The sequence below is a fragment of the Ovis canadensis genome, chromosome 2, assembly GCF_042477335.2.
Source record: "Ovis canadensis isolate MfBH-ARS-UI-01 breed Bighorn chromosome 2, ARS-UI_OviCan_v2, whole genome shotgun sequence".
Taxonomy (NCBI): domain Eukaryota; kingdom Metazoa; phylum Chordata; class Mammalia; order Artiodactyla; family Bovidae; genus Ovis; species Ovis canadensis.
In genome coordinates this window covers 213,657,882-213,683,515 of record NC_091246.1, presented here as the reverse complement: position 1 = coordinate 213,683,515, position 25,634 = coordinate 213,657,882, and the positions used below count along the sequence as shown (strand labels likewise).

General features: G+C 40.5%; 1 protein-coding gene across 6 annotated transcripts in view; it reads left to right on the top strand.

The window, feature by feature from the left end:
* CMKLR2 (chemerin chemokine-like receptor 2) overlaps positions 1-21,447 on the top strand; it is a 50,400-nt gene extending 28,953 nt beyond the window's left edge. For 2 of the 6 annotated variants that reach the window (XM_069578114.1, XM_069578112.1), the window contains 4 exons: positions 2,159-2,352; positions 7,136-7,198; positions 17,719-17,800; positions 19,220-21,447. In XM_069578114.1, coding sequence (XP_069434215.1) covers positions 19,241-20,308 — 1,068 coding nt within the window. In that variant the 5' untranslated portion in view covers positions 2,159-2,352; positions 7,136-7,198; positions 17,719-17,800; positions 19,220-19,240 and the 3' untranslated portion in view covers positions 20,309-21,447. Of the gene's footprint in view, positions 1-2,158; positions 2,353-7,135; positions 7,199-14,003; positions 14,434-17,212; positions 17,302-17,718; positions 17,801-19,219 lie in introns of those variants that run through there. The other 4 variants (XM_069578116.1, XM_069578115.1, XM_069578113.1 and 1 more) reach the window with 3 other exon arrangements.
* Positions 21,448-25,634: the final 4,187 nt, after the last annotated feature.

Here is a 25,634-nt window from a genome sequence, read left to right as displayed (position 1 = left end):
CATGGGGTTGCAAAGAGTTGGACATGACTGAATGACTAACACTTTCACTTTTTCACCATCAGGATATAAACCTGATCAAAGAAGATCTGTACTGAGATCATATATGCCTACATATACCAGATATATGCCTATGTCTTTCTCATGAACCACCATACTAATGACCTTGAGAAGATCAATTTATTTTCCTGAAGTACCAGAGGCAAGGTGTTTCTGAGGCAAGGTGACTAATACTAAATATAAAAGAAACAAATTAAATATATTAAAATTATTTGCTGAATATTTTTACTGTGTTCAGAACCAGTGTGCAAAATAACATAGTTGAGGTCTCAAAAGTGGTTCTTGGGACTTCCCTGGTGGTCCAATGGCTAAGACTCCATGCTTCCAATACAGTGAGCCCAGGTTTGACCCCTGGTCAGGCAACTAGATTCCACATCCTGCAACAAAGAGTTCAAATGCCAGACTAAAGATCCCACATGCTGCAGCTAAGACTCAGTGCAGCCAAATAAATAAAATACATATATATGTATTTTTTAAAAGTGGTTCTTGCCTCGATTTTCTACCACTGGTCAGAGAGTAAGTAAATGTTAAAAAATGGCCATACTTTAAAATGAGCTAAGAATAAGGAAAATAGCTCTCAAAATAAAATCATATGTTTTATCAGTATCTTCCTACCTCCCTTGTCTTTCCCCTCTTGCCTTCCTCCCTCCCTCCCTTCCTTCCTTCTGTCATTTGTCAAGGAAAAAAGAGGAGGAAATAAACAGGAATATGGGCTATGTGAATAAATACTGTCTCTCCCTACTTTCCAATTATGCAAACTTAAATACTGTATGGAGATCTAGTTAGGAAGGAGGAGTCTCATGTTTTCTTCAGTTCTATGACAATTTCAGGCATGGCTGTGTGTTTATAAACTTTTCTTGCAGATGTTACATTTTATGAACTGTGACTCACCAAGGGTGGTACTGGTGTCTAGATGGAAAGAAATCTCTGAGGGATGAAGGATTACACAAGTCTGGTTCACTCAGAACCCGAGATATTTGAATAGAATATTTCCTGGGGGGGAAAAAAAAGCAACAAAATTTTGCCACACTTAAATGAATTCAAATCCATTTTTTTTTAAAAGAGAATGAGGGAGGGACAGCATTCTTGTCTGGGGAGGTTTTGTTTTCATTTGCAAAGTGTTTTTAATTTGTGTAGGCTTTTTGTTTTGGGCTTTGGTCCATATTTGCATTCCAGTGTTCAAAAAAACCACTTGCTAGTAGACATTTTTTGAATACTCACTCTAGGCAAAGCACCAGATTTGATGCTACTTGGAGGCACAGAGAATAAAAGGGCTAGAATACTTTGTACTGCCATATTGTATCTTCTCGTAAAAGTTTAAACTCAATGTCACCTGTATCTTTCAGATTTGGCACCTGGGATCCTAAGTAGGAAGGTAATTCATACAAAGTCATAGAACTAATGACACGTAGGACAAAAACTTAGAAACATCTTTCCTGAGTTCCAATGTTCTTTCAACACACCAGGCTACCTAATACCAGTGAACGTCAATGGGGTCAAGCATCATGACACCAAAAATCTCAGTAAACGAAACAAATACAAGAAGTTCATGCTGAACAAAATATCAAAATTTTAAGTGGAGTCAGGATCTGACCCTGTACTTGCATGACCCAACTTCACTTGCCTCACCCAAGTCTTGGCCCTACATCATGTAATCTGAATTTGTGGGTGGACCAATGGGGAAAGCCAATATGAAAATATTCTGGGACTGGGATGTAAATACAGTAACATGTCCAGATGTTCAGAGATGGATCACACACGATCCACGTAGTAGTGTACTGAGATAAAATAGCTCTTATTTGTTTCAATAAGACACATATCGAAGACAAGAGGAAAAACTTGAGATGCGATGGTGGGTCATGCTAACCTCTAGGGCACAAGAACCCCGTTTCCCTCAAGGGCTCTGCAAGGTGAGGACAAAGTGGAGTCCTGAGAGTCTCACAATGGGGTTTGGTTGGAGGGCTTTGATCAGAACTAGAAACTGGGTTAAATTTTTCTTTCTCTTTCTGATTTTCTTCTCTTTCTCACCCATGTCCTGTGCTTGAAGTGATAGTCCAGGTCCTGGATATACACCATTTGAAAATACTCTTGCCCTTTGTAGGACCAGAAGAAATCACAGTGGAGTCCTGGGGGAAAAGAAGAGGCTCTTGGGCAAATGAGGTACCTATGTGGTCCAGGCCGCAAGGGGACTTGAGACTTCGCCTGCGGTGGAGCAGTAAAGAATAGGCATTTCCTGGATGTCCTCAGAACACAGCTGCCACGGCTGGATGAGCACTGGTTTAGGTTCCTGGTCTGGTAATTTTGTTCTTCACGTTTCTACATTTGCAGTAACTTTAACAGCAGAGTTAGAACCAAGCCCAGGAATAGAACAGATTCTGGATAAATATGGATCTCTGGCGCAGCTCTAATGTGTAGCCACAACAGAAGCTCAAAGACAAAAACTTCTCATAAGCTGGGTCCACCCGGCCTGGAGGTGGGGGTGTGGGGTGAGGAATGGTGAGAAAGAGTCTGATTAAAAAACAGTGTAGCTACTTTTTTTTTGCTTCATGGCAAGCAGGATTTTAAGTCCTTGACCAGGGATGACCAGGGATTGAACCCGTGCCCGCTGCAACAGAAGATCAGAGTCTTAACCACTGGATGGCTAGGGAAGTCCACAAAGCACCTTTCTTTTCTTACGTCATTCTGAACTTCCTCCTGTCTAATCCTCACTTGCAAGGAAGAGGGGTTTATTTATTTTGCTTTTTATTCAGCCAATTATGGCTCTAGAAAAGAAAAGTAGAATTATTCTCTAATTTCAGTGTTGTTCTTAGAAACTATTGCTTTAAACACTCTGGAGAAAAGATTCTTATACCTTGGGTGCCTAGAGGGTAAGAACTTGGGCACTTACACATTTTAGTAAGAATCTAACCATTCTAACTTGCCAACTGAATGGTTTTTGCAATTTCCTCAAGCTTCCTCACCTTCAGTTTCCCAATCAGTAAGTAGAGAATAAAAGCTCAAAAGTAATATCTGTTATCATAGATTCTTGTCCTTGATGGATGATGTTAAAGACCCTCTAAATACAGATGTCAATACCTTCTAAAATGTCCCCATCAGCAGCCATGCAGCCCCCTTTGTGCCCACCCTGTGCCATGGATCTCTTTGTTTGTTTGTTGGCTGATAGATTTTGAACGGCTGTAAGTTTTGGGTTCTACTAAGCCAAACTTTTCCTAGCTATTGTGCCAAGTAATTTTTTGCCCTAGCTTCAACATTGGAACCACACAGAATAAATGTTTTATTTTTTCCTCATCTTCAGGTATGTGAAAAGAGCTCTCAGACCTCCTTTATTTTTAATTTTTTTATATTGAAGTATATTTCAGGTGTACAGTAAAGTGATTCAGTTATATATATATGCAAGTCTATTTTTTAAAAAGTTCTTTCCCCATTTACATTATTATAGAATATTGAGTAGCACTTCCTGTGCTATACAGTAGGTCCTTGTTGGTTATCTGTTTTAAATATAGCAGTGTGCACTTGTCAGTCCCAAGCTCCCAATCTATGTCTCCTCCCGACCTGTCCCAGCTGGTAACCATAAATTCATTCTCTAAATCTGTGAGTCTGTGTTTTGTAAATAAGTTAATTTGTATCATTTTTTAAAATTCAACATGTAAGCAATATCTTGTGGTATTTGTCTTTGTCTGACTTCACTCAGTCTGATAGACTCCAGTTCCATCCATTTTGCTACAAACAGCATTTTATTCTTTTAAATGACTAAATAATATCGATTGTACATATACACCACATCTTCTTTATCCATTCAACTGTTGATAGACGCTTGCATTGGTTCCATGGCTTGGCTATTGTAAACAGCCTTCCTTTCTTACTGATTCCTTCAACCATTCCAACAAATGTAATTTAGTCTTGAGTCCTTTCTTTTGCATTGCTTCTTTTTCCAATGATCTTCTCAAAATCTGTTTTTGCAGACTTCAACCAACTATACCTCCTATAGACTGACAGTGATAAAGTGGAGTGCTGAGCCTGCTAGCTTACTTTCACTACCATCAAATAATTAAAAGTGTTCCTGAAGAATGTTTCTAAACCATTGCAATAATGACTTTGGTATCCAACTGTTTGGTTTTTATGAATGGGCAAATCTTTCAACTGGTGCTTTGTTTTACCTTCCATTACTACGTTTGATCCTATACACATTTCTATCTCCTCGAAGTGAAAAAAACGGCAGAAATACTTTCAGGCATAACCTTGTATGAATGGGAGGAAATTCTAGAACTGTTGTCCCTCCCTCCTCCTACTTTTTTGCTGCTATCTTGAGAAAACATTACTTTTGCTACCAAAACAAGTTTCCCTTCCCCCCACTTTACCAAGTTCACTAACCATCTCTCTGTATGATGAATAGTATTGTTTTGCGAAGTGGCTGAAACTTCAATATATTTTGTGAATTACTTGAGTACAGTTTTTTCTCCTTTTGGAGACTAGCCTTCTCTCTTCTTTTTAATTTTATTAGGTATTTATTTGTTTTAAAAAATATTTACTTACTTATTTGGCTGCTCCAGATCTCAGCTGTGGCATGTGGGATCTTAATAACTGTGGCATGTGAACTCTCAATTGGGTATGTGGGATCTAGTTCCCCAACCAGGAATTGAACTTGGGCCCTCTGCATTGGGAGCTTGGAGTCTCAGCCACTGCACCACCACCTTTCTTTCTTTTTTAAATTGTTTTATTTTATTTATTGGATACATAGCATGTGGGATCTTAGTTCCCCAACCAGGGATCGAATCCATGCTCCCTCCATTGGGAGCTAAGAGTCTTAACCACTGGACCACCAGGGAATCCTCCACCACCTTTCTCTTTTAAAGAAAGGAAATATCTTGATAAAAATTGAGATAAGCATGTAGTTGCTGGCTAATTCAGTTTCCATCCTAAACTGGATGTTTCTCCTAGATTTCTGTCAATGTCGCAGCAATATGTGATTAAGATCAAAACATCAGTAGTGCCAAGGCTTCAGAAAACAGAAGTGTATTATAGTAGCAGCACAAACTTCTACTGTGTGTCCCTGACTTTTCTGAAGCATATGTTTGTCTGCAGAGATGTCAGGTCATGGTTAAAGATTTTTGATGCACACCAACATAGTCATGTTCGACCTTTTTTTTTTTTTTTTTTACTGACTAAACCATGGATGGCATCTATGAGAAGTTTTATAATCTGGTAGGTACCTTGTTGTGATTTTTGCTTCCAAAATCAGTTCTTCAGTAAACATAACATTGCCCAGAAGACAGTAAAAAGGGTTAAAGCTCTAGTTTTGATTGCTTATATGGATAGATATATCCATGACATAAACTGAACAATTCAGATCTCCAATAGCTAGCTAGTCATATGCCTTACAAAAATAAAGTTACAGAAGTCCTCTAGCATCAAGGTTTCCAAATTAAGTGCCCACTTCTTCCTGCTAAAAAATTATCTTCATATACATAAATCCTTTTTGAAGAACATTTTTAAAATTTGCTCTGACCAAGGCTTTGAAACATTACATTGTTAATTGTGGTGATTCTTTCCCAGATTCCAGACAAAATTTGGAGAAAAGTGGGACTTCCTTGGTGGTCCAGTGGTTAAGACTCTGCTCTTATACTGCAGAGTTCAATCCCTGGTTGAGGAACTAAGATCCAATGTGCTATGTGGCACAGCAAAAGAAGAAAAGAAAAAAAATTGGAGAAAAGCAAGATAAAGACCTAGATCTTTAATAAAAGGTGAAAATAGCTTTTTTAAAGAATAAGAGAAATATAATGCTTTATAGTGTTCTGTTTTCTCACCACTCTTGGTCAGATATAGGGATAGTACTAGCATTTGGGGCTAGACACAAGGGTTCCCCAACTTCCTTTGGAGGACAGGCATCTGATAATGTGTGATCTCAGTCCAGATGAAGTATTTTTCATAACATAAAGCACACAAAACAAAACAAGTTTTGAGATCTCTCCTTAAGTCTTCTCACTCTTCTCCTAAAGTGACATAAAGAAATCCCATTATCTTTCTACTTTCCTTCTAACCCTCTATTGTGTACTGCTTTTAGTCTTAAACTGGTGGTGATTGGAACTTCCCTGGTAATCTAATGGGTAAGACTCCCAAAGCAGGGGGCCTGAGTTCAGTCCCTGGCCAGAGAACTGTATCCCACATCTTTCAATTAAAGCTCCTGCAGGCTGCAACAAAGATGGAAGATCTCGAGTGCTGCAATTAAGACCTGGCACAGCTAAATAAATAAGTATTAAAAAGGTAAATAAATCCTAAGAGTTCTCATCACAGTTCAGTTCAGTGGCTCAGTTGTGTCTGACTCTTTGCGACACCATGGACTGCAGCATGCCAGGCTTCCCCATCCACCACCAACTCCTGGAGCTTGCTCAAACTCATGTCCATCAAGTCAGTGATGCCATCCAACCATCTCATCCTCTGTTGTCCCCTTCTCCAGCCTTCAGTCTTTCCCAGCATCAGGGTCTTTTTCAGTTCTCTGCATCAGGTGGCCAAAGTATTGGAGTTTTAGCTTTAGCATCATTCCTTCCAAAGAACACCCAGGACTGATCTCCTTTAGAATGGACTGACTGGATCTCCTTGCAGTCCAAGGGACTCTCAAGAGTCTTCTCCAACACCACAGTTCAAAAGCATCAGTTCTTCGGCACTCTGCTTTCTTTATCACAAGGAAACATTTAAAAAATGGTAGTGATAAATAGCTATAATTACTGAGCATGCTCTGTGTGCCAGGCACTGAGCTAACTATTTTTTGAGGATGTCCTTATGTAATCATCATAACAACACTATGACTTAGAACTATTACTGCTCTCATTTTACAAATGAGGAAACTGGCGTTTCAAGGTAGTAGGTGATTTGTCCAAAAATCCACAGCCAGAAGAGATAGGACTGGGATTTGAAGTCAGATATTCCGATTCCAGAGGCAATAGAACCCTTTATGGTCTGATATTTAAATTATACCCATGTGTTAACTATCTTAAAGTCTTACAAAAAAGAATTAAGCCTGAAAATTTCTCCCTAACCTAAGGTTATTCATTCACTCTGTTTTCCTCCCCCAAATCCACAGAGCTCAACAGATTGTGCAAATCAGGACACAAACCTCTGGGTGGAACGTCAAATCAACTGTTGTGTAAGTAGGCACTGACCTTTCAAACATGTGCTGTGCTCTCTTGAACTGTCCCAATGAAGCATGAGGGTTAGACCTGCAAATCAGTCAGCAAGTGCCTTTTATGAAAAGACCTTGATCCCAACAGAGTGAAAATAGGTATCGCTTCATGTCCACTTGGTTCAATTTTTTTTTTAACTAAAGAAAAAATTTTCTCTTCCCTAACCCCATTTCTTTTTAAATTATTATTTTATTTTATTTTATTTTTTACAATTGATCTTTCTTTTTGATCTTTTTTTTTTTTAATTTTTATTTTTACTTTATTTTACTTTACAGTACTGTATTGGTTTTGCCATACATTGACATGAATCCACCACGGGTGTACCCGTGGGGTTCATTCCCAAACATGAACCCCCCTCCCACCTCCCTCCCCATTTTATTTTTAATTAGAGGATAACTACTTTACAGTATCATGCTGGGCTTTGCCATATATCAACATGAATCAATAAGAGGTATACTTATGTCCCCTCCTTCTTGAACCCCATTCGCACCTCTTCTCCACCCCATCCCTCTGGGCTGTCACAGAGGCCTGGCTTTGGGTTCCCGGCATCATACTGCAAACTCCCAGGGGCTGGCTATTTTACATATGGTAATACATATGTTTCAGTGCTAGTCTCTAAAAATCATCCCACCCTTTCCTTCTCCCACCGAGTCCAAAAGTCTCTTCTTTATGTCTGTCTCCTTTGTTGCCCTGCACGATCATCAGTACCATCTTTTAAAATTCCATTTATATGTGTTAATATGCAATATTTGTCTTTCTCTTTCTGACTTAGTTCACTCTGTATAATAGGCCCTAGATTCATCCACCTCATTAAACTGACTCAACTGTGTTCCTTTTTATAGCTGAGTAATATTCTATTGTGTGCATGCACCAAAACTTCCTTATCTATTCATCTGTCGATGGACATCTGGGTTGCTTCCATGTCCCAGTATTGTAATAGTGCTGCAGCAAATATTGGGGTACATGTGTCTTTTTCAGTTATGGTCTCCTCAGAGTATATGCCCCATAGTGGGATTGCTGGGTCATATGGTAGTTTGGTGGGCTGCCGTCTCAGGGGTCGCACAGAGTCAGACACGACTGAAGCGACTTAGCAGCAGCAGCAGCAGCAGCAGCACGGTAGTTTTATTCCTAGTCTCTTGAGGAATCTCCATACTGTTCTCCACAGTGGCTGTGTTAATTTGCATTCCCACCAACAATTTAAGAGGGTTCCTACCCCCATTTGTTTATGACTTGTGGGTTTTTAGTTCCCCTATATGCTAAGTCACTTTAGTTATATCTAGCTCTTTGTGACCCCATGGGATCACAGGCTTCTCTGTCCATGGGATTCTCCAGGCAAGAATACTAGAGTGGGTTGCCATGCACTTCTCTAGGGGATCTTCCTGACCCAGGAATGGAACCCACATCCATTCCATCTCCCACATTGGCAGGCAAGTTCTTTACCACTAGCGCCACCTAGGAAGCCTTTTAATTCCCCTATCAGGGATCAAACTATGCCCCCTGCAGTGAAAGCACAGGCTTAACCACTGGATCACCAGGGAAATCCTTGAAATTAGCTAGAGTTTAAATCCAGGATTGAGTTTCAATGCCAAGTCAGTAAAAAGTTATTGTGAGTGTTACCCTAGCTTAGCTAAGCTTCCTAAAAGATTCTATTAATTTCCTAAATAAATGTCTTTCGAATATGTCTCCCTCATCTTCGTTCTAACTCTCACTGCCTAGGGTCCCTTCCATCTTTGACCTCAAGTGTGTCAATATGTCCCAAACTGCCTCCAGATGATCTTTACAAAAATTCAGTGATGACACTCACTACTACAAATAGTTCTATTTGCTCCCAACTCACAATGGAATAAAATCTTAACTACTTAGGCATGACTTTCAAAGGCCTTCATTACCAAAGCATTCCCTTGATTGGTTGTGTCTTTTCCAGTCAAACCAAAACACTTTCATTTATCCTAATATGCCCATTTTCCTAATAAGGAATATAAACATTTGTTTTAATGTGTGGCACTAAGGAATAAATGACATGGGAGCTGCAGATAGATAGGCTGCTACTGCTGCTGCTAAGTCGCTTCAGTCGTGTCCAACTCTGTGCAACCCCATAGACAGCAGCCCACCAGGCTCCCCCGTCCCTGGGATTCTCCAGGCAAGAATACTGGAGTGGGTTGCCATGTTCTTCTCCAGTGCATGAAAGTGAAAGGTAAAAGTGACGTCGCTCAGTCATGTCTGACTCTTAGCAGCCCCATGGACTGCAGCCCACCAGGCTCCTCCATCCATGGGATTTTCCAGGCAAGAGTACTGGAGTGGGGTGCCATTGCCTAGATGCCTCTTATTCAAGGATAGGCTCTGCCAGGGGTTGGGGTGGAAAGGAGCAATCCAAAAATAACCATTTAACCATCAGTATCACACTCAACCTTCAATTTCCATTTAAAACTCCCTTGCTTCTCTTGGGTGAATAAACAGGGAATCTTTATAAAATACTGCTGTGTCCCAACACCTTCCAAGCAGAGATCATTTTTCCAAAGGGCAACAAAATATTCTGCTGGTGCCAAACATCTTGAGCACAAACTGGGGTGTGGTATACTGTTTATGTTTGATAGCGAGTGAAAAATATTGAGCAATGACCTCAAATAACCCTCCCCCACTCTCCTTCTCTCTCTCTCTTTCACACACACACACACGCTTTTGAACAAAGTCTCTTCCCTAAGTAGACAGCTTTTGAGAGATATAGTATGCTGATCACATATGTTTGCTGATTGATGGATTTTTGGTTTTCACCAAAGAGTTTCTCTGTCTCATGTCCATTGATTCTTCCTGCTTATTTTTGTCATTTAATCAGAAGCAGGGTATAGATGCCCTCAAAGTTCATGGGAGATACATTTCACAGGAGATGTATTCTTGAGTTCTTTATCAGGATAAATGGGAGAATTCTGGGGCTTTACCTGTGTCTCAGTGGTAAAGAACCCACCTGCCAATGGGTTTGATCCCTGGGTGGGGAAGATTCCCTGGAGAAAGAAATGGCAACGCTCTCCAGTAATTTTGCCTGGTAAATCCTATGGACACAAGGAGCCTGGCGGGCCACAGTCTATGGGATTGCAAAAAGGTCAGACACGAGTTAGTGACTAAACAACAACAACAACACGGGAAATTCTACACAGGCAGACAGTGGTCAGCAACATCAAAACCTTCTCTCTGGTTGAAGCAGATTAGACCTAAATTTTCTTAAGATTCTGTTAGGTATACATTTTTGCAGTGGTCAATGACAACCCATCTAACTCAACAATATGAAACTAAATTAAATTCCTTTGCATTCACCAAATGTTCTGCCAGAAGGAATCTTTGTGTTTTGTCAAGGTAAATAAACTAAAAGTTTCCCTGTACAGTCAAGTCTCATTTAAAGCCACACTTAAATATTTAAAGATACACATTTCTACCAGATGTTCTTTCCCCAAATCATCTGGATTTTATGGAATATTTATCACTATTTTTTCTGCCAGGACTCTTGTAGTGAAATCTATTTATTCAGGAAAGAGTTTCAGCCTTACCATCTAGTAAGTCTGCATAGATCAGAAACCAATTTGCTAAATTCAATAAACTGCTCTGTGCTCCAAAAGTAGATATTTGTCACTTGAGTGTCAATGTAACTGTAACCCAGGAATGTGACAACTTGGTTCCCCACAGCAGCTGAATCCCTGCGGTAAACATGCCTCACCACATTCTTTGGAAATCAAACCATGAACTTCAGGGGGTGCTTCTCTGAACTTTGCTCCACAGCAAGCATTTTTCACACATTTCTAATGGACTCAGGCGGACCTTTTTCATATTCATGTCCACAGTACAGCTTGGCACTCACTTCAGTGGCTACTCAGAAGATTTAAGATCATGAAGATCTTTCTGTCTTTATTTCAGTCAGAATTATTTATTCGCTTTTTAGCAGCACATATGGTTTAAGACAAATACAGTAGCTATTTCCTCTTTTTCAGTCAAGTCAAAAGGACTCATCTTGGCGATGTTTTGTGCACTTCCAAATTGAGAAAAATATATGACGTCTCAATGGAAAGCCACAGCCAGCCAAGACAGTTTCATTTTTCCTGTTTAATGAATGTGAAAGTTTCCTTTAAATCTGGATTCTAAGTTGGCCTGCTCCGCATCTTCATTTCTGGTTATTGCCTAGCCAGGGTTTTTTTCTATTGTTCAGACATCCTTCCAGTTTCATCTGAGTCTTCATTCACATCTCCTCTTCTCAAAAGCAGAAAAGTTTTATGTGTCTAAATATACCCGTGTGTGTGTGTGTGTGTGTGTGTATGTAGCATGTATATGTGCTCAGTCATGTTCAACTCTTTGCAGCTCCATAGACTGTAGCCCACCAGGCTCCTCTGTGGAATTTCCCAAGCAAGAATACTGAAGTAGGTTGCCATTTCCTCCTCCAGGGGATCTTCCCAACACAGGGATCAAACCCACATCTCTTGTGTGTCCTGCATTGGCAGGCAGTTTCTTAATCACTGTCTCACCTGAGAAGCCCTGTATGTGTGTATACACATGGTGAAACTGAAGAACAATTCCCCCATGTTTTCTTTCTGTATCTCTTTTTGCTCTTTCTCTCTTATCAAGAATAAATAGATACGTATAACACAGTATGTTTGATGATACAGCAGAATGTCAGGGGCTTTTTTTTTTAGAATTTTTATTGGAGTATAGTTGCTTGAATATCAGTTTTAAAAAGTTTAAAAATACTTGTTCTTAAATATAGGCCCTTAAATTTAAATTGGCAGAAATGGCCAAGGTAATATCCTTTCTCTGTAGACCACATTTTTACTTTGAGATTGCAGGTATTTTCTTGAGATTGCATTATCATACAGTTTGTTTGGAATCTCACATGTGTATAGCTTTTATTTTTTCAATAATTTAATTTCTTACTATCTACAAGGCATAGTGTTAGCAAAGATTGCATATTCAAGTATTGACAGCATCTTGGAAAGTGTCATAAATGAGTGATTTAGAAGTGGTAACCATGACAAATGAGAGAATGCATCCCTTGTCTGAAGAGGAATCCAAATGCTGCTATAGGAAATACAGGTCCGTTATTACCAGATAATATACATTTTCCAAAGAAGCTAGAAATTGCAACTATTTTTGTGAAGTCTATTAATGTTTAATATTAGCATTGACATCTAACGTACATTTTTTTAACCGAATCAAATACGTTTGCAGTCTCTACAAAGTGCAGTTGGTTTAGTGGGGTAGAGTGGACCAGACCAAGCCAGGACTCCCAGGTGAGAGTACCCACAGATAGAGAGCAGATTCAGCAGCAGGAGATAGAAGAAAGGAGTTCAGACTGAGCCTAGTGTGTGTAGATGAGGGTTTCTTAACTTTGGCGTCCTTGACTTTTGGGGCAATATGATTCTTTGTTGTAGGGGGCTGTATATTCTAGGATGCTTAGCAGTATCCCTGGTCCCTACCCACTAGATAGCAGCAGCATTTTCCCCCTCGTCCTCCATTCTTTGTTGTGACAATCAACAGTGTCAAATATCCCCTGGGAGGCAAAGTTGTTCCCAGTTTGAGATCCACAGGTGTAGACTGTGGCAGGGATGGACAATTGGTGTCAGAGCACTGACCCCTGGGATGGTAAGCGGATAGTCTAACCAAAGTTGGGAGAGAAGCATGTATCTTCCTAGAGAAGAAAGGAACAGCGTGATGGAAATGTGGTAACAGTGTTCTCTAGAGGACCAAACGTATAGCAATCCAAAGCTGGAACCTGGAGTAAGGACTAGGAACAAGGCAATAACCCAGTTATTCAAACCAGAGAATGAAGTAGAAATAGAACCATGGATCAGAACAGCTGCCAAGTTACATTTTGAACAAGAAATATAGTTGAGTCCAAGTTTAGGGCAGAGCAGAGCTTACAGGTGGAAGTTGAAAGCCCAAGTTGTGAGAATTAGAACAGTGATGAGGCAGGGAAATAGTGGTCTAACCAGAGATGGCAGAAAGCAGGGTGAGGGTCATTATCAGGGAATTTGCTCATGATCCCCTTTTGAGAACCAGGAGCTTTGTTACAGCTCCATGAAAGGGCTCTGCTTCTAGTAATGATCCACTGTTTTGCCTTTCTTATCAGGATCCTTTTTAATAACTCTAACAGAAACCCAGTACAGTCAGGAACTTGTCCATAGCATCTTTTTTCCTAGAGAAAAGAAGAGTTATCTCGATTCTTATATCAATTTGGAGAAGGTTAAAATGAGGGCCTGTGGAGAGGCCCTGAGTAGCATTAAATCTTATGGTTGCCTCACTGGCACCAAGGGGCAAGTCATTCTCAGAGGCCAACTCAGAGTTTCTATTTCCATTTAACATATAGCCTCCTCTTCTTCACTGTTGAAAAGCTCAGAGTCTTCAAAGAGTTTGTCTCCCCCAGAGGTCACAAATTTATAGCTGGGCTGAATATAGGCCTCAGCTATTTAGTTTTAAAACAGTAGTTTAGGAGTTGGGAACTTTCCACATTAAAAATACAGATATTCAGGGACTTCCCTGGAGGTCCAGTAGTTAAGACTGCACTTCCACTGCAGGAAACACAGGTTCAATCCCGGGGAGGAACCAAGTTCCAGCATGCTGCAAGGCATGGCCAAAAAAATAAATAAAAGAAATACCTTAAAATATATATGTGATGTATAAATTTTCATCCATTCATCCAAAACTCTGGCAACACTAAGCCCTCATTTCCCACAGTTGGCTGGAATTGAGTAGCTACTTTCCATTGAAAGCAAGTCCACTGTTTTGTGGTTCACCCAAATCCCATTATCTCCCCAACTTGGACTATTGTGCCCATTCAAGTTACCTGCCCTTGCGACATTTAAATTATGAAATAAAGGGCAGAGGTCATTTAACTCTGCCCAAGTCACATAGGTCTATTACAACTCTAGATCTGCTCCTAATTTCCTTATAAAACAAGAGTCTCACCAGCCCGTCATAGTCAATGGCAAAAACTGCTCCATGAGATCATCCAGGCACCCAGGCTTCTATCTTGTGAACCGTCATGTTTTTCCTCATCCACCTGGTATATGATGGCTCATCACTGCATCCTCATTCAGCCAATAAGAAGAGAAAGAGGGTAGGGGAAGGCCTGACACTGGCATGGAATCAAGAGGTCTAAACATCTTATTGTATATACAAGCCAAGGACTTCCAAAGTTTGCCAACAGATCACCAGAATCCAGGTAAGAAACATGGAACAGATTGTCACTGATAGCCCTCAGAAGGAAATGACTGCCTACACCTAGAGAACAGTTATCTCCAGACTTTGAAACAAAAAATTTGTAATTTTAAGCTACTCAACATAGAGCACTTTGTTACAGCAGCCTTAGGAATCTAATAAAGTTAGCCTCTAGATATTTGAATAGGTCTAAGTACCATTTAGAAACTTAATTCGATCTGGAGGCACCTGTAAACTGTAAAGCAAAGTATTGGATTGGCCAAAAAGTTCATCTGAGTTTTTTGTAAGATGTTACAGAAAACCTGAACAAATTTTTTGGCCAACCCAATACAAGCAAGGCATATAATTAAGAATATGTCCTCAAGGGTTAACTGTCTAGCCAAGGACTTGGTAGGATAGTCTTTGAATTCTGCCTTACTTCTCTCTTTTCTCCATCCCACCCCTCCCTCTCACTATCACCAACACACAAAAACATCTGCTGTAACCCACAGGGGAATTCCTAGCTTATATTTCCTGTGAAGGCTTCAGCTGGGCAGTATGCAGCTCCTCTTGAAGATCTTTCTCCAAGCCTAAACTGGTCATTGTGTCTAACCTATGCATCTGCTTTCTGGAAGATTAGCAGTTTCTCTGGAACAGGGCTTTCTGTTAGAAGGGATTCTGTTTGGAAAGATCACTCATCCTCAAGGTAATTCTCCTGCCCCAAGAGAATTGGGACGAAGGGTAGTTGGCATCCTTCAGCAGACCCTATGACCGTTCTGGCCCAGCAGGGTCAGCAGTGACAGCTCCTGACTTGGTGAAAACAGTGGTTGTGTGCAATTACAGGTCCTCCAATGGCTTTTCTATGTTTGGGGAATGAGATTCCATCTACTCATTCCTTCGGGTTTTATAAGGTGATTCCAGGCCATCTGGTTTCAGGATTGCTAATAGCCTAAAGAATAGGCCGCAGGCACCAAAAAAGTGGCTTCCCCGGTGGCTCAGTTGGTAAAGAATCTGCCTGCAATGCAGGATACCCAGGTTCAATCCCTGGGTCAGAAAGATCCCCTGGGGGCCATGACAAGCCACTTCAGTATTCTTGCCTGGAGAATCCCCATGGACAGAGGAGCCTGGCAAGCTATACAGTCTGTGGGGTCACAGAGTCAGACACGACAGAGCAACTAAGCACAGCAAAGTAAGCCCTGTATTAAGCACTGTAGGGTCCAGAGATGACAATCATTCTTGAAGAATTCACAGTTCGGTAGAGCAGAAATCAAAGAGAAATCAATGAAAGCGTAATGTATTAAGTATGGTAAGAACAGTGTGACGTAAGAGGGGAATGTCACATGCTTAAGAGCTCAGGATCTGCATTCAATGGAGCTGAGTTTCGATTCTGACTCTCCAATTATAGGTTGCCGTGATACTGGGAAAGTCACTAAGCTTTTCAAAGCTTCAGTATTTTTCCCTGTAAATAGGAAAATAGTAGTACTTATACACTTTATATGATTTTGTTCAAGGATCAAATTAGATCATACATGCCTAGCACCTAGGAAATTCCCAACAGCATTGACTACTGCATATGTTAATAGTTATGATTAAGTATTATTAATATAATTATCTAAGGGGAGGTAATGTTAGAAAATGTTCCCAAGAAAAGGTGGCATTTGAGCTGAATAATGAAAAATAAAGAGAAGTTGGCCGAGTTTGGATTTGGGAAGATGCTGATGAATTGCTTTTGTTTATTATGCTCAGATTCCTCAAATGAATTTAGATAAGATGATGATTTCAGTGTTAGTCAAACTGAGTTTGAGATGGCCGTGAGCAATACAAAATGTTTTGACCTCTTCATTATAACTCTACTATAATCTCAAATCTTATATATCTACTCTATCAGTGATTATAGCTCCATGAGATGACTGTAACTACTAGTATTTTTTCTACTTGATTTTGAATACTACAGATAGAAATAGCAAAACAAATTGATGAAGCTAGAATTGTACCCAATAAGCTTTGTTTCGGTTGAAAAATTGACATTTAAGTCTTCTTAGCCTAGGAAACTAGACTTGATAGCAGGAAAGAAAAAAGAGATCACAGAAGAAAATAAAGTTTCAAAGTGAAAATTGCTCAGTCTTGTCCCACTCTCTGTGACCCCATGGACTATTACAGTCCATGGATTTTCTAGGCCAGAATACTGGAGTGGGCAGCCTTTCCCTTAAATGCACTCTACAGGAAGTTAATGTAGAAATTAAGTGGTCATAGTCAAGTTCATTCCAAAATGTATCTTTTAGTTGAAAAGTCTTCCATATTGATATAATTCTGATGAACATATTTGAATTCATAAACACAGAATCAGAACATCCATGAGTGCCAAATAGGGTCAAAATCTCCAGTGCTTGCCTGTGCCATCCAGGTGGTGAGCCAAGGAAGCAAGTGGAACTCTGTCCAGATCTTAAGAAGTCAAAGTACTAAAGTTTTTTTTATCAGAAGTCTTTTATTATTATTATTAGAGGAATAATTGCTTTACACTGTTGTAGTAGCCTCACTGTACATCAGAGTGAATCAGTCACAGTTATATATATAGCCCCTCTCTCTGGAGCCTCCTTCCCCCCACCATTCCATCTCTCTATGTCACCATACAGTGCCAGGCTGGCTCCCTGTGTCATATAGCAGCTTGCTGTTTATATGTTTTACACATGATAGTGTATATATTGTCTCTGCTGCTTTCTTAATTTCTCCTTGCTGCTTCTTCCCCTGCTGTGTTCCTAAGTCTGTTCTCTATGTCTGTGTCTCCTTCTCTTCTCTGTAAACAGGTTCATGGACGCAAATAAAGAGGTTGAAGTCATCACACATAAACGTTAATCTGTTTTCTTTTGCATCTTCCATAAAATAAAGATACCTGGTAAGAACTTAATAAGTACTTGAATTTTAGATTCTCTCGAGTCAGCCCTGCAAACATTATGAACATAGAAATTGCACCTATAGTGTGAATCATTTTAATTTAGCACTTACTGAATATTTTACAAAAATAAACTTTCACGGTTTGAGAATGATAATAGCAAAATTTAGGTCCATCAAGACTTAGACACCTAGAGTGTTAATCACAAGTCCTACCAAGAAATATACCATTTCTAGTTCATAACATGAAAAGAATGCTTTTTTTTTTTTTTTTTGCCACACCACATGGCATGTGGGATCTTAGTTACCTGATCAGACTTTGAAGCCCTTTGCATTGGTAATAAGGAGTCTTAACCACTGGACTGCCAGGAAAGTCTGAAAAAAAATGTTTTAATTCATGATATTTCTTTAATGATTGTAGGTCTATTCAGGTTTTGTTTCTACTTGTGTCCATCTTGGAAGAATACATTTTTTCCTAAGGAACATTTTGCCAAATATTTCAAGTAAGTATTTTTTTTCATTCTCTCTCATTTACAAAATCTCTACTTCCTTTTTTTAAATTTTTTTATTGAAGGATAATTGCTTTATAGAATTTTGTTGTTTTCTGTCAAACCTCAACCTGAATCAACCATAGGTATACATATATTTCCTCCCTTTTGAATTTCCCTCCCATCTCCCTGCCTACCCCACCCCTCTAGGTTGATACAGAGCCCCTATTTGAGTTTCTTAGTCATACAGCAAATTCCCGATGGCTATCTATTTTACACATGGTAATGTAAGTTTCCATGTTACTCTTTCCATACATCTCCCCCATTCCTCCCCTCTCCCCATGTCTGTAAGTCTATTTTCTATGTCTATTTTCCATTTTTGCCCTGTAAGTAAATTCTTCAGTACTGTTTTTCTAGATTCCATATATATGCGTTAGAATACGATATTTATCTTTCTCTTTCTGACTTACTTCACTTTGTATAATAGGTTCTAGGTTCATCCACCTCATTAGAACTGACTCAAAGGCGTTTCTTTTTATGGCTGAGTAATATTCCATTATGTGTATGTACCACAACATTTTCATCCATTCATCTGCTGAGGGACATCTAGTTGCTTCCATGTTCTAGCTATTGTAAATAGTGCTGCAGTGAACAATGGGATACATGTGTCTTTTTCAGTTTTGGTTTCCTCAGGGTACATGCCCAGGAGTAGGATTGCTGGGTCATATGGTGATTTTATTCCTCGTTTTTTAAGGAACCTCCATACCATCTTCCATAGTGGCTATATCAATTTATGTTCCTACCAATGGTGCAAGAGCATTCCCTTTTCTCCATACCCTCTTCAGCGTTTATTGTTTGTAGGCTTTTTGATGATGCCCATTCTGACCAGTGTGAGGTGATAGCTCACTGTAGTTTTGATTTGCATTTCTCTAGTAATGAGTGATGTTGAGCATCTTTTCATGTGTTTATTAGCCATCTGTATGTCTTCTTGGGAGAAATGTCTGTTTAGGTCTTTTTCCCACTTTTTGATTGGGTTATTTTTCTGGTATTGAGTTGTATGAGCTGCTTGTATATTTTGGAAATTAATCCTTGGTCAGTTGTTTCTTTTGCTGTTATTTTCTCCCATTCTGAGGGTTGCCTTTTCATCTTGCCTATAGTTTCCTTTGCTATGCAAAAGCTTTTAAGTTTAATCAGGTCCCACTTGTTTACTTTTGTTTTTATTTCCATTACTGTAAGAGGCGGGGGTCATACAAAATCTCTGCTTCTATAGTTATGTCTCCCTTTTGTCCCTAAATTGTTATTAGTGCCTGTTAAGATAAAGTATTTTTATCCTTATGTCCTTTATTATTTACTAAACATTTTTTCTTTTATAAGTTGTTTTCTATAAATAAATTTTTTAAGTTGTTTTCTTTCTTTTTAAATTTGCTTCCATAGATTTGTTTATTCTGCAAGACCATGGAAGATCTAGAGGAGACATTATTTGAAGACTTTGAGAACTACTCCTATGCCCTGGAATATTACTCCCCAGAGACTGATTCAGAGGAGAAAGCACACCTGGGAGCCATTCACTGGGTCTCCTTGGTGTTGTGCTGTTTGGCATTTGTCCTGGGCATTCCAGGAAATGCCACTGTCATTTGGTTCACGGGATTCAAGTGGAAGAAGACAGTCACCACTCTGTGGTTCCTCAATCTAGCCATCGCAGATTTCATTTTTCTTCTCTTCCTACCTCTGTACATCTCATATGTGGCCATGAATTTTCACTGGCCCTTCGGCATCTGGCTGTGCAAGGCCAATTCCTTCATTGCCCAGTTGAACATGTTTGCCAGTGTCTTCTTCCTGATGGTAATAAGCCTGGACCGCTATATCTACTTGATCCGCCCTGTCTTATCTCATCGGTACCGTACCCTCAGGAACTCTCTGATTGTTATTATAGTTGTTTGGCTTTTGGCTTCACTAATGGGTGGGCCAGCTCTGTACTTCCGGGACACTCTGGAGTTGAATAACCACACTCTTTGCTATAACAACTTCCATGAGCATGATGTGGACCTCAGATTGATGAGGCATCATGTTCTGACCTGGGTGAAAGTTATTGTTGGGTACCTCCTCCCTCTGCTAACAATGAGCATTTGCTACTTGTGCCTCATCTTCAAGGTGAAGAAGCGAAGCATCCTGATCTACAGTAAGCACTTCTGGACCATCCTGGCTGTGGTCATGGCCTTTCTGATTTGCTGGACTCCTTATCACCTGTTTAGCATTTGGGAACTCACGATTCACCAGAATAGCTATTTCCACCAAGTGCTACAGGCTGGCATCCCCCTCTCCACTGGCCTGGCGTTCCTCAATAGTTGCTTGAACCCCATCCTTTACGTCCTGATTAGTAAGAAGTTCCAAGCACGCTTCCGGGCCTCAGTGGCTGAGATACTAAAATACACTCTGTGGGAGGTGAGCTGTTCAGGCACCCTGAGTGACCAGCTGAGGAACTCTGAAACCAAGAATCCAAGTCTCCTGGAAACAGCCCAGTGAATTCTTGCCCTCCCACCCATCAGCACACGACTTTTGTGTGGTTCCCCTGACATGCTTTCAGATTATTTGGTTCTAAGACATAGAATTCATTGCATCTTTTAATTTTTTTGGTAATTTTATTGGCATCCTATTTTCCTTTAGATATAAAACATAAGGATCTTCATTTTTCTTTTCAGCAACTTAAATTATCTTATTCTTGCTAATCATACCATAGTGGATTAACCTACACAACTTTTCTAATTTTAATGACTTTTTGAAACTTCTAAATTTTACTATTAAATGTATGATTGATTTCAAAAATATAAAAATAGGTGTGTTTAAGCTCACTTTAATTCTGTATAAGTAACCTATTAGACTTATTCTTAAAATGCAACATATGTACTTAATTTCTTTATTTCATGTAATCTGTATATGTGCCTTTATAAATTAAAGTGATAGTTGATTATAGTAGGTTAAAATTGTTCCAGTTAAATATGAATACTTGGTAAACTGCCCCAAAATCTAGAAAATAACTATTATTATAATCTCTCGTGATTCTGAGAATCAGGAGTTTAAACAAGGCACAGAAGGGAGGTTCGGCTCTCTGTTTCACAGTATCAGGGGCCTCAGCTGGATGGACCGAGCAGCTCTCTTCCCTTCCGCCCTCTTCTCTTCCCTCATTTCTTGTATCGTCTCCTCTTCTTTCTTCACATGGGTATTCCAGCATGGCACCTCAGGGAAGCCAGACTTAGGGTAATACAGGGCTCTAAGAGGCCAGGGTGGAAACTTCCACTCCTTTTAACGGCTATGCCAGACACTGCACACTTCCACTGTACTCTATTGATCAAAGCAGTCACTGGCCAGGTCACATTCAAAGAGAGGAGACATAGACCCCATCTCTCAATTGGGATATATGCCCAATTAAACCCCTGCACTAATATTATAAATATAAAGGTTTATATAAAGTTTCCTGGAAAGTTCTGGATATGTGCAAATATGTGTAAGTTTACTATAAACATGAAACACATCCAGATAGTAGGTAGGCCAGCCCAATATAAGAAAGATTTCAGGAAAAGAAGGCATGTATGATATTTCCACTTTCTATTTCTATATTTGTATAGACAACAGTGTAAGACCAATAAAGTATACCTTCAAGTCAATGACCTTTTCATGATACAAATCTGTTGCATTTAAGACTATAATAGTATTTTGACTTCTATTCATTTATCCCTTTAGCAAATAGATGACTAAGAGTTATATAAAACTTTAGTAGATAGATATTTTAAGGGATGTCAAGAGGCGGTCCTAATGGTAAAGAACCTGCCTGCCGATGCAGGAGATGTAAGAGACGTGGGTTTGACCCCTGGGTTGCAAAGATCCCCTGGAGGAGGGCATGGCAATCCACTCCAGTATTCTTGCCTGGAGAATGGACAGAGGAGGCTGGCTGGCTATAGTCCATAAGGTCGCAAAGAGCTGGACATGACTGAAGCAACTTAGCATACACAGAAGATGAATAAGGTACTTAGAGAGAGTGAGAGTAAACTTGGATAAGAACAATCCTAAAGCAAGATAGAGAGTAGTAAATACTATTCAGCTCAGTTCAGTTGCTCAGTCGTGTCCAACTCTTTGCGACCCCATGAACTGCAGCACACCAGTCCTCCCTGTCCACCAAGTGCCAGCGTCTACCCAAACCCATGTCCATTGAGACGGTGATGCCATCCAACCATCTTATCCTCTGTCGTCCCCTTCTCCTCCTGCCCTCAATCTTTTCCAGTATCAGGGTCTTTTCAAATGAGTCAGCTCTTCACATCTGGTAGCCAAAGTATTGGAGTTTCAGCTTCAACATCAGTCCTTCCAATGAACACCCAGGATTGATCTCCTTTAGGATGGACTAGTTGGATCTCCTTGCAGTCCAAGGGACTCTAGATCTTCTCCAACAACACAGTTCAAAAGCATCAGTTCTTCAGCGCTCAGCTTTCTTCACAGTCCAACTCTCACATCCATACATGACCACAGGAAAAACCATAGCCTTGACTAGATGGACCTTTGTTGGGAAAGTAATGTCTCTACTTTTTACTATGCTGTCTAGGTTGGTCATAACTTTTCTTCCAAGGAGTAAGTGTCTTTTAATTTCATGGCTGCAGTCACCGTCTGCAGTGATTTTGGAGCCCCAGAAAATAAAGTCTGACACTGTTTCCCAGCTATTTGCCATGAGGTGATGGGACCAGATGCTATGCTCTTCGTTTTCTGAATGTTGAGCTTTAAGCCAACTTTTTCACTCTCCTCTTTCACTTTCATCAAGATACTCTTTAGTTCTTCTTCACTTTTTGCCATAAGGGTGGTGTCATCTGCATATCTGAGGTTATTGATATTTCTCCCGGAAATCTTGATTCCAGCTTGTGCTTCTTCCAGCCCAGTGTTTCTCATGATGTACTCTGCATAGAAGTTAAATAAGCAGGGTGACAATATACCAGACTTGATGTACTCCTTTTCCTGTTTGGAACCAGTCTGTTGTTCCATGCCCAGTTTTAACTGTTGCTTCCTGACCTGCATACAGATTTCTCAAGAGGCAGGTCAGGTGGTCTGGTATTCCCATCTCTTTCAGGTTTTCCACAGTTTATTATGATCCACACAGTCAAAGGCTTTAGCATAGTCAATAAAGCAGAAATAGGTGTTTTTCTGGAACTCTCTTGCTTTTTCCATGATCCAGTAGATGTTGGCAATTTGATCTCTGGTTCCTCTGCCTTTTCTAAAACCAGCTTGAATATCTGGAAGTTCACAGTTCATGTATTGCTGAAGCCTGGCTTGGAAAAATACTATAAGAGAGCCAAGAAGAATGTAGCCTGTTCAGAGAGGAAAGAGATGGACTCCAGTGGGCCAGTGAAGAAGCACTGGAAATCTATGTCCTTGGCATTGGGGTTTCTTAAAGATGCCTCTCCTTTTCCATCTCTCTGCTGGTTCTCTTGTCTTATAAATACGAACTCTGCTACTCACTGCAATTTTTAAAATACTTAATTTTCTATAATTTCTTGATTTTATTTGAAAGTTGTGAGGGAAGATATGTACCTTTTTAATTTCATCTTAGTTTTTAGAAGTGCTAATATCAGATCATTTACTGGCTATGTTCTTTACTGTTAGCCCCATGTGACAATCAGATCTGATTTGGAAATTATTCCAAGAAAAAAAAAATACGTGGCATAGCTCAGCTTATCCCAAACTTTTGCCATTCCCAAGCTTCCTGCCTCCTGCCATACCCAGTACAGGCTAAGGGAAGATTGGGGAGAAAGGCTCATTGTGAGTTTCTAGCCCTCTGTGCTCCGTTGAGCCCTGCCCCCTGCATGAGGAGGGCTTGCAGTATTTCACTCTGGTGTACCCCTCAACATTCAAAGGATGGGCTCCCAGGATCAGGAGAAAAGCTGGAGGATCCAAGAAAGAAAAGAGAATCATATAGGTTCATCCCTGGTTTGGGCAGAGAGACTGACTCTGAAGGCTGGGGGAGAAAGAAGGCTGAGGAGTAGGAAGGAAAGCAATTAAGATACCAGGGTCAAAAGTACATTACGGAGCAGGTGGTGGTCTGGAAGTTCAGGACAGTGCTTCCTAAGCTTTGTGAGTTAGGAACCCGTGCAGAGCAATTCGGTTTTTCCCATGCTATGGGAACGGCGTCTAAGGCCTATGAGCTTTCCAAGGGCCTGTGAAAATGTTTGAGATCCTGAAAAAATATCATCTCTAAAATTAAAAAGGAAAACTTGAAAAGTCAAAATTAATAAATATTCTGAGATTATTTGAAAGTCTAATGAAATTTGATGGGTCCTTTCCCCAGAAAAAATGCTTTTAAATAAAATTTCAGGGAGTCCTTGTACCCCAGGCAAAGAACTCCAATGTTAGTGGCTTTTAAAATAGATGATAATGGGGCTTCCTTGGTGGTCCAGTGGTTAGGAGTCTGTTTTGTGGTGCAGGAGACACGGTTCACTTCCTGGTCTGGGAGGATCCCACATGTTGTGGGCAACTAAGCCCATGCACCACCACCATTGCGCCTGTGCTCTGGAGCCGGGGAGCTACAGCTACTGAGCCCAAGTGCTGCAACTATGGAAACCCATGTGCCCTAGAGCCTATGCTCTGCAACAAGAGAAACCATCACAAGAAGAAGTCCAAGCACAGCATCGAAGACCCAGCACAGCCAAAAACAAATGAAATAGCTGATAGCCTGGGTGTAACTTACAGGAATCTACTAGTAGAAAGTAGCAACCAGTGCAAGCACTTTCTAGCAGAAACAGTTCATTTTTACTCTCAACTTGAGGGAAGAGCCAGAGCATAGTGTAGGACCCAAGGCTGGGCCCAGATTTAGAGACTTCAAGCCTCCTCCCCTTGCAGCTGGAATTGGGTAGTGGGGCTCTCCAGGGGTCTAATAATCTCTAATGAATAGCATGAATGAATGAAAGGACAGAGGGGGCTAGAGGAAGAGGACTGCACTGGGGCAATCTGAGGAGGAAGCAAGGAAGCTCGATGCCTAGTTGGCAGAAGAGTAAAGAATCCCATGGCTCCCAGGGACTGGGGCGTGAACCCAGCAAGACAGATCTGATTCCTTCTCAGTGGAAGGAAACAGTCAAACAGAGTGCAGTTTTCAGAGCCTCCTGAGGCAGGATATCTGGCTTTGAATTATGACTCCCAATTTATCCCCGTTAAATGAAGATCATGGCATCTGGTCCCATCACTTCATGGGAAATAGATGGGGAAACAGTGGAAACAGTGGCAGACTTTATTTTTTTGGGCTCCAAAATCACTGCAGATGGTGATTGCAGCCATGAAATTAAAAGACGCTTACTCCTTGGAAGAAAAGTTATGACCAACCTAGATAGCATATTGAAAAGTAGAGACATTACCTTGCCAACAAAGGTCCATCTAGTCAAGGCTATGGTTTTTCCTGTGGTCACGTATGGATGCGAGAGTTGGACTGTGAAGAAAGCTGAGTGCCGAAGAACTGATGCTTTTGAACTGTGGTGTTGGAGAAAACTCTTGAGAGTCCCTTGGACTGCAAGGAGATCCAACCAGTCCATTCTGAAGGAGATCAGCCCTGGGATTTCTTTGGAGGGAATGATGCTGAAGTTGAAACTCCAGTACTTTGGCCACCTCATGCGAAGAGTTGACTCACTGGAAAAGATCTGATGGTGGGAGGGATTGGGGGCAGGAGGAGAAGGGGACGACAGAGGATGAGATGGCAGGATGGCATCACTGACTCAATGGATGTGAGTCTGAGTGAACTCCGGGAGATGGTGATGGACAGGGAGGCCTGGTGTGCTGCAGTTCATGGGGTTGCAAAGAGTTGGACACGACTGAGCGACTGAACTGA